The 13,945-nt window shown below is 40.4% G+C and overlaps 1 protein-coding gene across 12 annotated transcripts in view; it reads right to left on the reverse strand.

Annotated features, from left to right (window-relative positions):
* ATE1 (arginyltransferase 1) overlaps positions 1-13,945 on the reverse strand; it is a 161,047-nt gene that overhangs the window by 146,440 nt on the left and 662 nt on the right. For 11 of the 12 annotated variants that reach the window (XM_061403687.1, XM_061403686.1, XM_061403693.1 and 8 more), the window contains exons 2-5: positions 11,366-11,429; positions 8,866-8,928; positions 3,869-3,972; positions 1,354-1,599 (exon numbers count right to left, since the gene is read on the reverse strand). In XM_061403687.1, coding sequence (XP_061259671.1) covers positions 1,354-1,599; positions 3,869-3,972; positions 8,866-8,928; positions 11,366-11,429 — 477 coding nt within the window. Of the gene's footprint in view, positions 1-1,353; positions 1,600-3,868; positions 3,973-8,865; positions 8,929-11,365; positions 11,430-13,647; positions 13,747-13,945 lie in introns of those variants that run through there. The other variant, XM_061403692.1, reaches the window with a different exon arrangement.

The raw sequence follows: 13,945 nt of genomic DNA on the forward strand, positions 1-13,945 counted from the left end.
AAATGAGGGTAGGCTCCATGGAAATCCATTATAATATTCAGTCTACATTTGCCTCTGAAATTCTCCAAAATGAAGGTTTTTCAAATTATGTAAGCCATTATTATAATAAACAATAAAAATAGTAAACAATCTGACCCTAATGACCAAGAGAGTAAGACTTGAAAGAAATTATCTAAATCATTCAAAACATTTTACTGGACCGTTCTTATTAGGACGAAGTCTCAGACCAGCAATTTAAACGCCATGAAACCTTAAAGAACAAAAAGCATCAATAAAAATGCAGAGTTTACTGTGTTTTAAACACACATATAACTTATAATTTAAACAAAAAACTAAAATAATACTAAAAAATCTCTCCCTTGGATTATTTTGTACAAGAACGAACTCAAGAACTGAAGTATAGTAACTATGCAAATTGACATTTAATGAAATTTTTTCAAAGAGTCATATATACACACACACATATATATAATAAACCCATTTAATGCTGGATAAATTTTCCAAGCCTAATTTTTTTATAAGTGGTAATACAGAAAAAAGTCTCACCTTATTAAAGGTGAAATTAAATATCAAAATGTGGAATTATTTTTCTTGGCTGCACAGCTTGCACAATCTCAGTTCCCTGACGAGGGACTGGACCCAGGCCATGGCAGTGAAAGCCTGGAATCCTAACCACTAGGCCACCAGGGAACTACATGGAAATTTTTGTTAATTTGTAAAATTTTAAACTAAAATTAATTGTGATTACATAAAGAAATCTAGTAGGCTTCCCTGATGGCTCAGATGATAATCTGCCTGCAGGGAGACCCATGTTCGATCCCTAGGTCAGGAAGATCCTGTGGAGAAGGAAATGGCCAACCCCCTCTAGTATTCTTGGCTGGAGAATCCCATGAACAGAGGCTATAGTCCACGGGGTAACTAAGAGTTGGGCACAACTGAGCAACTAACACACACAAAGAAATCTAATGGCAAATTTGAAGAATTTCACAACGTCTGTATTTCAGACATAGTATCTACTGTGTCTCAGTTAACACTAAAAATAAAAATGTTTAACACCCTACCTTCTCACAGACAAAAGTTTGATTCTCAAACCTCGAGGGCCTTAAGGTAGTAAAAAGATATGGAACTCTTAAAATGTCTGTGTTAGGGCATGATAAGGCTATTATTTTAGGTTTTTTAAACAATTTGTTCATCTAAATTCAAGTAATAATAAGGTGTACAAAACAGGGGTCCATGTTACAGATTTCATGAGTGTTTCACTTTTTTAGCTCAGGAGAGGGCTCAGGGATGATGATGTCTCAAGCACAAAGACAATCTTGGCTTTAATGTGGCCTGATGACAAACTTCCACTACCTGGCTGAGGAGCTGTATGCACTTTAACTGAACACGACGGTTCACCAGAGCCCAACTTCTCTTCCATATCTTGTGAATGGGTTATTTCATTAGACTCTTCCCTCTTTGCTTTCTTCTTCTCTTCACTCTCTAAGCTCTTTTTGAGGTCATCATTGAGTGTTTTAAGGTCACAGTGTATATCCAATTTATTTATTAACCCAAAGTCACTGGAAACGGCATCCTCCACGGTGGGCTCCATGGGCTCATCTACAAATCAAAGAGAAATCACAGTCCATCAGCCAGGCCATCTGACACAACCAAGAGACATGTACGGAAAATGTGCCCTCTTCTCTCCAATGTGGCAGAGACTACTGAGTGTTCACCAAGTCCATTCTCCCATCTTGCGGAGTCAGGGCTGTGATGGAGACAGTGGGGCCCTGGAAAGGGAACGCGCCAGTCCCTTGGTTACAAGCCAAGTTGTAACCGAGCTCCCATCAGTGGGACAGAACCAAACTGATAGGTTCAATTTTGCTCATTGTTTTAAAGGAAATCTGTGACCCTGAACTTCTACCCTTTCCCTTACCCGCTGGCTAGATTAGTAAAAACCAGAGTGACCTCAGAAATCACTTGAAGAGAGACCCAGAATGGCGAGGGGTGGTGGCGGGGAGGAGAAAGTGGGGTGGCGGGCTGCAGGCCAACCTGGAAAACCTGCCCTGGACTGTGATGCAAGGACAGAAACAGACTTCTATTAATTTTTAGTCATTGCATTTTGGTGTCTCCTCATTACAGTTAGTTTTATCCTAATGAATACATCACTCTTATGAATTAAGTTACAGACATAAATAATTCAAAAGCCTACAAGTCAAATAAAAAACCAAATGTAGAAACTATATAAAAGGACAAGTAATCCTCAACTTACAAATGGACAGTATCCTCAAAACATATCTGAATATTAATCTTTGAAACTCAGAACATGATTCCTACCGACACCACCAAGCAGAGCTACACCAAAATTCTGATGTTTTCAGAATGACCTGGAGTCTTCTGGCCTCTTTGTTGCCCCCAGCTCTGCCAAGTTTGCTCCAAGTTGTCCTGAATCCTGCTCTGTTAAGGGCAGTGCATGAGGGCAAAGAATGTACCTGTTTTGCTGGCCACTGTATCTCCAGTGCTTAAAAGAGGGACTGGGACATTGTAAGCATTCAAAACATACTTGGGGGATGAATTAACAAGCTAACACTGGGGTGGGAGGCTCCCAGGGTAGGCCATTTCTTATGGCAGAAATGAGAAAGAGCTATAAGGATGGGTAGCATTCCCAATTCTTATGGTCATGTGTTAGGGAGTGCCTATGGGAAAACGCTAAAATAAAAAAGAAAGAACAGCAAAACATTGAAAAAACTGAAAAAGCAAAGAAACCCAAGTTAATTAAATGTTACTAGGCAATTTGAGGAAATACACCCAAATTCAAAATTCATAAGAAAAAAAAAAAAAGCTTCAGGCAATATAAGAATTCTTATTATCAGGGATTCCCTGATAGCTCAGTTGATAAAGAATCTGCCTGCAATGCAGGATACCCTGGGTCAATTCCTGGGTTGGGAAGATCCTCTGGAGAAGGGATAGGCTACCTACTCCAGTATTCTTGGGCTTCCCCTGTGGCTCAGCTGATAAAGAATCCACCTCCAATGCGGGAGACCTGGGTTCAATCCCTGGGTTGGGAAGATCCCCTGGAGAAGAGAAAGGCTACCCACTCCAGTATTCTGGCCTGGAGAATGCCATGGCTGTATAAGTCCACTGGGTCACAAAGAGCTGGACACGACTGAGCGACTTTCACTTTTCACTTTCAGGCAATATAATTTACTGAAGACCTTACTCAAACATGGAAAATCTGAGCTTTACTCTGCATGATAAATAATTATGTCATCTTATGTAAGTTGTAGATAATAAGCATTTATTTCTCCAGAGACAGTGCTGTGGTTGCTGTTTAGTCACCTCAGTCGTGTCTGACTCTGTGCTACCCTATAGAATGTAGCATGCCAGGCTCCTCTGCCCATGGGACTCTTCAGGAAAGAGTACTGGAGTGGTTGCCATGCTCTCCTCCAAGGGATCTTTCCAACCCAGAGATCAAACCTGGGTCTCCTGCATTGCAGGCAGATTATTTACCGCTGAGCCACCAAGGAAGCCTAGAGACAGTATCGCTTTCTATTTACTTCATAAGGTATCATTAGGATCAAAGAAAATGAAGAATTCTCAGAGAATCAGGAAAACTAAAATTTCAATAAATTCCAGGAAATGACATCTTTAAAATGGTCCTGTCTTCCCCCCAAGCTAGACGCTCCCTGGCATATATCCCCCTCTCCCTGATTTGGGGCCAGTGGTAGCAGTGTAACGGCAGAGCTAAGAGTAGCATCACCATCACAGTAACAGTAGCTCCTAACTGTAGTGGGACTCCTTCCGCTACCTAAGAAATTAGTGAAAGTGAGAACCTTGGAAAGAAACATCTATTTAAAATAAATAGTTTTTAGCCGCCATCTCATCTTACCCTCACAATTTCCTTTTGAAATTTCCCCTTTAGCCAGAAATTTCAACATTTTTTTCAAAACCTTCTTGTGAGATTTTGATGGCTGAAACTGTAAAGGTCGGCACCTAGGAAAGCAAAATAAGTATTTAAAAAGTGAACTAAAACTGTGAAGAAATAAAATCAGTTCTAGATAATAGTACAATGAAGAAAAGCTCATGACTGCGATTTCTGGGTAAAGACAAGGCTTAAAGTAGTCTCTAATCCCATCTCAAAAGTCACTAAAATACAGTTAAGGGATTATTAGGGGAAAAAAAAGCAAAAGACATAAAGCACTAGGAAAAAACAATAATGGGAGAAACGCTGGAAGCTAGAAAGCAGATGTACAAGTGCTAACTGACTTAGCAGACCAGAGAAACTGAATCCTAAGCCAACAGCGGGAAAAGCCAAAAAGATACCCAATTTTCTCCACATTACCCCTAAAAGTCTTAGGGATTGGCGATACCTGATACCGTGGGAGAGAAGACTGAAAGCAGGTATAGAACTAGGAAGATCCCTCAAAAGTCTGTTTTGCAAGAAGTTATTATCTCATACTCTCTGCCGCTCAGCACAGATGAGTCTCTAAACCCAGCAGAAAATTGCAACATTTTCAGAAAGGGTTAAAAAACAAAAACAAAAAAAAGGCCTCTTCTGTGAGGAATACAGGCACAGCTGAAAACAGTTAAGTTCACAGCCAACAGTAAGCTTAAATGAAAGCCTTCATGCTAAGCGCTGAGACCTCTGTCACCCACACCCCCAACCCAGTCCCAGAACATCAGCAGATGATACTTTCTCTCCAGAATGTGATCAGAACGAAAAATACTGACCCAGAGATCCCCCCAAAGAAGAGGTTAGCCAGACCACCCTACTTAACGCCCATAGTAAACAAGACCCACCAAGGTACATAAAATTTCCAATAGGACACTTGAAGGTTGGAATCACCAGACACTTGAGGAGGGCCTCTAAAGCAAAGATAGGTGCCAAAAGGTTGAAGAAGGTAACCTGCAGAATATCGAGCGTACAGGAAGAAGGAAACCTTAAAAAACTTAAAGAGCCCAAGAACAAAAATCTCTCTTAGAAGTAAAAATAGAGTAGAAAAAATTAAAAGTTAAATAGAAAACTGAAGACCTGGAAAATGAAGTTGAGAAAATCTCCCAAAAGACATGGAAAATCAAGGAGAAAAATAATAATAATAAGAGAATCAGTCTAAAAGGTCCAATGTCTAAATAAAGACATGAGAAAAGAGAAAGAAGAAAATGGTAAGAAGAGGATCAACAAAATAACACAAGAAAATTCCCCTGGGACATGATGGGAGGAGCCCCTAGACAAGAGGAGTCTTATGTAAGGAATGAAAACAGATGCACTGCCAAACATATTATGAAACATCAAAACACTGAAGACAAAAAAAAAACTTCCAAAGAGAAAGAAAACATTTTGGACAAAGGAACAAGAATCAGAATGCCACTGAACTGCTCAACAGCAATAAGACAACAATGGAGCAAAGCTTTCAAAATTCTAAAGGAAAATTATTTTCAATCTACAGTGCTATACCCAGCCAAACTGTAAGTTAAGTATGAGCAGTCAATGGAAACATTTCCAAAGTCTAAAAAAATTTACCTCTTATGCACTTTTTCTCAAGAAACTATTAGAAAAGGTGCTTCACTAAAATAAAGGAATAATACAAGAAAGAGTAGAAAAGACAAGATGCAAACCAAGACCCAAAAGGAATCCTCAAGATTGAGAATCAAAAAGAAACTCCAGTGATTTATCAGGCACAGAGGCAATCTATTCAGATCACAGCAGGTCACAAGATTCCGTTAAGATTTTCATCAAGGAGATAAAAATGATACAGTACCTAAAGCATCTAAACATAGCAAGAGGAAATTTACACCTATGGGGGAGCACTTCTAGATAAACTGGTAATAGGTGCCTCAAAGACTGCTGCTGCTGCTAAGTCGCTTCAGTCGTGTCCTACTCTGTGCAATCCCTTAGATGGCAGCCCACCAGGCTCCCCTGTCCCTGGGATTCTCCAGGCAAGAACACTGGAGTGGGTTGCCATTTCCTTCTCCAATGCATGAAAGTGAAAAGTGAAAGTGAAGTCACTCAGTCATATCCGACTCCTAGCGACCCCATGGACTGCAGCCTACCAGGCTCCTCCGTCCATGGGATTTTCCAGGCAAGAGTACTGGAGTGAGGTGCCATTGCCTTCTCCGGCCTCAAAGACTAGGTAAACAAAAATGACAATGAGCAACACCAGGGAAAGTAAAAACTTGTGCAGGAAAGATAAAGTAATACTTTGGACACCTAATGCGAAGAGCTGACTCACTGGAAAAGACCTTGATACTGGGAAAGATTGAGGGAAGGAGAAGGGGATGACAGAGGATGAGATGGTTGGATAGCATCATTGTCTCAACGAACATGAGTTTGAGCAAACTCCAGGAGATAGTGAAGAACAGGGAAGCCTGGTGTGCTGCAGTCCACAGGGTTGCACAGAGTTGGGCATGACTTAAAGACTGAACAACAACTACATGGCTGAGCTGTGAAGTCTATTTACACAGCCATAATGAGATGACTACATCCATCCAAAATTTTGGGAAGTTGGGGATGAAGACAAATAGGAGTTTGTGACAAGGGGAAGTGGGGTAAAATAAAATTTAACCCTTATCTTTCAGAGCAAGAAGCCCAGAGATAATGGAGAAAACCAACCTTTTAGTAATGAAGTATTACTATATAAAAATGAAAGTGAAAGTTGTTCAGTCATGTCCAACTCTTTGCAACCCCATGGACTGTAGCCTGCCAGGCTCCTCTGTCCATGGAATTTTCCAGGCAAGAATACTGGAGTGGGGAACCATTCCCTGAACCCCAGTCTCCTGCATTGCGGGCAGATTCTTTACCACCTGAGCTACCACTGAAGCCCCATCATTATATAAGCATGTTACTTAAAGACACAGAGATGAAAGAACAAAAGAATCAGTTAAAAGATCTGAAAGTGACTGCAATGAGAAACAGAAAATAGGAATTGGAGGGGAGAGGGGTGGTTCAGAGGACTGCCATTTTGCAAAATAAGCTTTACAGGAACTATTTGATTCTTTAAAGTGTTAGCAAATATACTATTAATTAAAATTAAAATTGAAAAAAAAATTCATAGACAGGGAAGTTCATCCTCATTTTTACTCACACACTGGCCAGGCCCTAGCATCTGCCTAACAAAAAAGCAAAGTTGTAGGCTAGACCACACTAACTTTACCTCAGGCCTCACTGCACAGCTACTGTAGTAAACAGCAAAATAACCCAAAGAAATGCAAAATGACTCCAAAAAAATCAACATGTAAAAATGAAGTTGTATAAAGAGTAACAACTCAGGAAATTTCTTTTTCAATTTGGCTGCACTAGGTGTTAGTCGTGACACTCAGGATCTTTTGTTGCAGGATATGGGATTAGGTCCCCTGACCATGGATCAAACTGGGGCCACCTGCATTGGGAGCTTGGAGTCTTAGGCACTGGATCACCAGTGAGGTCCCTTCAGGAAATGTTTGATCCCATGTAAAATTATAAAATGCAAAACAAACAAACAAACAAAAAGCACATTTTGTAAGTACTTTGCCTTGCAATGTTCACAGAGTCCCTTTTCATAAAAGCAACACACCTGAACAGTGCTTTATATGAGACAGGAACCCAATAAATTACAGATGCTTCTATCTTTTTCTTAACCCACTGAAATGGGCCTTTTCTGAATAGAGATTCTCAGGGTTCAGGCCAATCAACTTCAGACTTATTTGAACAGAATCCTAGCCATAATCCAATGAGAAACTGCTATCGGAAGGAAAACAATTTCTGTCTTTGAAGACATTACCACTTCGTAACGGCTAAAGCTGAAAGAGGTACTCTGTCATTTTATACTAAATGAGATGTTGTCAGTGAACTAGATAGTCATCTTTCTTCTTTATTGTACCAGTCCCTTGACCAGTTACAGAAGAGAAAGGATTAACCAGGAATCAGTGAATTTTGAAAGTCAGTGATCACCTTAAAATTAGTATGTTCAATGTTACATTATTTTTGTCTATATGTTCCCTGTCTTGTTTTGTTATTAAATTCTCAAAACAGTCTACAACCTCAAAACAAGTTAAGAGTAACTAAGGGGAACAGATGTGAGGACCCACGGAGCATGATGGACACAACTGTGCTTGCTTTATCTAGAGTATACATACAGGCTGAAACTGTAGACATATTCTTCACAATGTTAACCAACTTTCCCTATTTTTGCTACCAGAAGAAGGGGAAGAGGGAGGGGAAAGGGAAGAGGAAGGGGGAGGGGAAGATGATGATGAGGGAGAAGAGGAAGGACCTTCCTAATCAGAGAAGAAGGGAAAAATCCTTCCATGTTAGGGTGGAGTTAAGTGGGGGCACAAGAGAAACACAAAATATTAAGAAAAACCAAGCAAACACTCTGTAGGAAACCAGACTTTTTAGTTTGAGTTTTCCAGTGAAGAAGACTAGATTCTAAACAGATGCAGGTTAAGTGCCAGCCTCCTCTTCCTTATTCCTTATACAGGATTCTGCAGCATTGGCTGAATGAAACCACTGTGTCAAGTACACAAGGGAACTGGAATTAGTGCTGTTGTTGTTTTCAGTCGCTAAATCATGTACAACTCTTAGCGACTCCAAGCTAAAGTGATAAAAATTTGATACCTAAAAGTAATTTAAGTATTTGCCAATATTCTCCCAATATTTCATGTATCATTGACTAGATTGCTAAATAGTATATTTTTATATCACATTAATATTTATATCTGAACTAATCAAACCATATTATTAAAAGCTATTGATTAGCATATGAATACAGCATCAGTATACAGAAAAAATTTGTCTGCTTTTTTTATAAAGAATGTGTACCTAGAACAGAAATACACTTAAAAAAGGAGGATTCTACTAAAAAAATTTATATAATCTTCATATTAATAGAAAATAATCAAAATTCTTACCTTATGGTATACTGAGGACAACATGTTTGATTCATGACAGGTTTGTACACATATTTCCCGCTTCTAAAATTATAGAATAGCTTTGTTAATTTCATACACATTTCTCACAGGCAGCAAAGTAGATTAGTACAGGAATATGAAATTAATTAAGGTAAAAATCTAATCAATAGGGTAAAAACTGAGGTTGAGTTACTCTTCACAAGCTAAATGATCTTATATGGTGGGTAATCCAAGGACCAGGGTCAAAGTTTTCCTTTCCTAAACCCTGGCATATGTACTCCACAGCTGATAACCGAGGTAACCTCAGTTACCCTCTCATCAAGCATGTGCAATCTCTTCCATGCCTCCCTCCATCCACCGCCCACGTTGATACTGAAAAAGCTGCCCAGGATGCTGTGGGGCTGATGCGTGTTGCTCCTACAACATCCACATGTGTGGGTTCCACGGGCACCAGCATGATGTACTCCCAAGCCAACCCGATCCTTTCCATGCTTTCTGGATCTCAGCTCATACAGAGCCATGACACTACAAGCTCAATTTTGTCCAGATTTGGATATGCCCTAATCCAAGTGGACTGGTGTTCTTATCACAAGAGGAAATTGGACATAAAAAGAAACATCAGGGCTTCCTTAGGGGCTCAGTGATAAAGAATCCTCCTGCCAATGCAGGAGATACGGATTCGATCCCTGATCCGGGAAGATTCCACATGCCCGGAGCAACTAAGCCCATGCACCCCAACTATTGAGTCTCTGCTCTAGAGCCTGGGAGCCCCAACTGCTGAAGGCTGAGGGCCTCAGGGCCTGAGCTCCACAAGAGAAGCCACCACACTGAGAAGCCATGCACCGCAGCAAGAGTTGCCCCTGATGACCGCAACTAGAGAAAAGCCTGCACAGCAAATGAAGACCCAGCACAGCCAAAAATAAATAAATAAATAATTTTTAAGAAAGACATAGCCTACAGAACCATGAGAAAATACACTTCTCTCACTCCAGCGGCCCAGACTGTGGTGTTCTGTTATGGCAGTCCTAGCAAACACACAGGAGTTCAGTTCCCGAGCCGAAAATCTGGGCGTCCTCCTAGGCTCTTCACTCCCGCACACCTCCATATGCTGCCAGCAAGCATTCTACCTCTGAAACGTCTCGTGAGTGTGCCCCCTCCGATCTAGCTCCTAATCTACAGTCACCGCTCCTGACTAGGACAGCAGCTCCTCAGCACCTCACACCAGGACACTACAGTAATCTCTAGGACTCCTCTTCCTGCCTTCAGAATCACTCCCTCAGACACCTCTCTGCTATCTGAATCATTTCCAGACCTCAAATTCCATTACTTTTCTCTCTGACATAAAAGCCTTCAATAGCTCCCCCAGACCATTAAAAAAATAAAAATAAAATTCCTTATCATGGCACACAAAGTCCTGCCACATCTGACCTACATCTATCCACATTTTGGGCCTCATCATGTTTAAGGAAAGCTGTGAAGTTTCATTTGCTGTGCTCAATCTGGGCAGTACTGGTACAGGGCACTTAATACTGCTCATACTTATGTAAGGAACCTTACCTAATAGTTATTCTAAAATCATCTACACAAAAATAGCTGCGAAAAAAACATGGCCATCAAAGGCAATGTGTGGACCTTAAAGAAATCCTGATTCAAATAAACCAATTGTAAAAGAAAAATTTTTGAGATGACCAGAAAATCTCAAAACTAGGTAACAGGTGCCATTAAATTATCATTAAATTGGAAAGCATGGTAATGATATTGTGGATATGTTAAGAAAGCGAAAAAAAATCCTTCTCTATTAGAAACACACATTTAGTCCAAGTATAATGACATAATATCTGAAATTTGCTTTAAATAATTTTGTGGGAGGAGGGGAGGGAGGAATATCTCATCCCATTGAAGCTGCTATAACAAAATACCATAGACTGAGTGACTTATAAACAGAAATACATTCCTGGTAGTTCTGGGGCTGGAAGTCCAAGATCAAGGTGCCAACAGAAATGATGTCCAGTGAAGACAAGCTTTCTGGTTCATCTTTTCTACATATCCTCACATGGCAAAAGGGGCAAGAGAACCCTCTGGGGTCTCTTCTATAAAGGCACTAGAATCCCATTCGTGATCCCATCCATCTTCATGACCTAACCACCTCCCAAAAGCCCTACCTCCATATAGGACTTAACATATGAACTCTGGGGGAGACACATTCAGTCCATTGAAGGGAGCAAGGAAAACTGATGAAACAAGACTGGCAAAATGTTAACAACTTTCGATGCCTGGTGATTAGTACATGAAGTTCATTACAGTGTTCTTGCTACATCTGTGAAATATTCCAAATAAACATCCTTAAAAGGAGAAAACAATCTCTACACACAAAATATAATAAAAATTTTATTAAACCTATTTCCAACCACAGGAAAACATTTTAAAGGCAAATAATATGTTTCAATTATAAGAAGAGCCTGAGTACCATCAGAAGGATCTTTACATTAACGGCATTTACCTTCGCCATCCTCGGTCTATGAGATCCTGGTAATCCTGCACAGTCATTGAATGTGCCCACATGCCTGAAAAATAAGTGCCATGTTCATAACAACGGGTGGAACTTTTTACTTTTCTAAATTCAAAGCATTATTTTTAAAGTGTGAATACTGAAGCAAAAAAAAATCCAGCTCACACTGGAGAAATCAAAGTCCGCACATACTTCGTCCTTTTTTAACACAATACACAACACAAATGAAACACATGATGTATTTAACCTTAATTTTAAAAATAAAACACAGAAAGTGATCACATGCACTTAAGAATTAGTCAACAGTCTATGACACCATAAATTTAAGATCCCACTGCAAACTACATCACACCTTTAAGCCATAATAATGACCCCAAAAGTTTAATAAGCTGGTCTCTTCAGAAGAATTAGAAAGCAAATGTTTTCTTGTGCATATAAATTCTCCTTATTTTAATTTGCTTACACTGAAAATAAGACAAAAGTATACATACAGCAATATTCCTTTTAAGTATAAAAAATGAAAGTAATCCAAATGCCTTTGAACAGAAAAGTGATTCCAGACACTAATTTGTTATCAACATGATGAAAAAAGTTAGGCAACCATAAAAAAATGAAGATTATGAGAAAACACCGAATTAATGGTAAAGAAAAATGAATTTTACTCTTGGAAACAGTAAACCCATCCAAAGTATGGAAAAACAGACAGGCTTAATAGGACAGGATGTAGTGAGAAAAGCAAGCGCATAAATACAACAGAAATGTCAGAAGCCGGCTGGTGCTCACTAACCAACAAGTTACTCTACGGGGCTCAGTTTCCTCATCTGTAAACGGAAATAATAAAACCTTCCTACCTAATAGGTGGAGCGCCCTATAGTAAAGATTATTATTAAAATTAAAAACAAGACGATAGAAGTGATAGAAATTTACACGTATCTCTTTAGGTGAAAAGGGCGAAGGTAGGTTTTTTCCATAAAACTAAACAAAGGACATATATATTAATCGATTTTCTCTTACTAAAATTACTAGGAAACTAGTTAAGGACCTAATATTAATTTTAGACATGTATAACTTAAGTTATCATTACATACAGAATTCCCTGGTAGCTCAGCTGGTAAAGAATCCGCCTGCTACGCAGGAGACACAGGATTCCTGGGTCGGCAAGATCAGCAGAAGAAAGGATAGGCTACCCACTCCGGTGTTCTTGGGTTTCCCTGGCAGCTGGTAAAGAACCCGCCCGCAATGCGGGAGACCTGGGTTTGATTCCTGGATTGGGAAAATCCCCTGGATTAGGGAACGGCTACCCACTCCAGTACTCTGGCCAGGAGAATTCCATAGACTGTATTGTTATATAATAAAGCTATATTATAATCTATACTATAAATTTCTTACATATATAAGCATAATACTAAAATTTGAAACAGAGAAGAGAAGGAACCTCTACTACCCTAAGGCAGTCACTGTTACCTTACGGGTTTCTCCCTCCCTGGGCTGTAATCATCTCACCTTTATTTGCATCCTCCTTATTTCCGAAATAAGGGTTATAGTCTTGGGTTATAGTCTTAACCCAAGACTATAAATTTTTTTCACTTTAACTCATCTTTATAACTGTCACTAACGACTGCGTTAATACTGCATTCTACCGCCTCTCACAAGAAGTTAATAAACTTTTAATTTTTAAGTTATTAAAAATTTTTAATTAATGAGTACACGGACACACCATCATCGCCCAAGTCACTGCCCCAGGGCAGGACAAAACTTTTTTTTTGTTTTAAATACGGAAACCACCCAAATTTAAGTCTCCATGGATATCCCGTTTCCCATAATGCTAGATTATTCTTTAAAATAAGTGTATATACTTTTGCCAAAGCATGACACTGCAGGAAATAAACATGACGTTCCGTTTACAAACGAACAAAAATTCTTCCAAAAGAAACTTGAATCACGGGAGGGGGCACTGTAGGCTGGCTCTGTCGTGGTCACCGAGGTGGGTGGAGAAATGACAAGCACCTGGTACCATTTCCAAGCACAACAGTACTAACAGGGGCCCCTCGCAAGCAGCGACTACCATCAAGCAGTTTCTTGTATATTTTTCCAGGGACATTTTATCCACGGATATCCACGCACGTGTGTTTTACACACACACACACACACACACAGCTGTCTACACACATAGCACCCGACACCCACTGTCCCGCAACCCCTCGTCTTGCGCTGACCACCGGGGACACTCCGACAGCAGCATCTGAAATCCCAGGTCAGCCCCTGTAACTGACCACGCCACAGCGCTCCCCGACGGGCGCGTAGTTAACGGTCTCCCACTGACGACGGACACCTGTTTCCACACTTGGCTCCTGCGAGACACACATTATCTCGCAAGTCAAACCGCCTGTGTGAAATGTGTCTCTAGAAGCTTCCCTGCTCCATCAGGGGTGAGGTCCGTTTTCAAATCCTGACAGCCACGGCACTCGGGGAGAACCGCATTCCGCATTCGCTCCACGAGGGCCGGACGGCGCAGGGGCTACGCCTGGGCCGCAGCCTGGACACGACCCTCCAGCCACTCGGCCCGAGACG

Source organism: Bos javanicus, chromosome 26, assembly GCF_032452875.1.
Source record: "Bos javanicus breed banteng chromosome 26, ARS-OSU_banteng_1.0, whole genome shotgun sequence".
Taxonomy (NCBI): domain Eukaryota; kingdom Metazoa; phylum Chordata; class Mammalia; order Artiodactyla; family Bovidae; genus Bos; species Bos javanicus.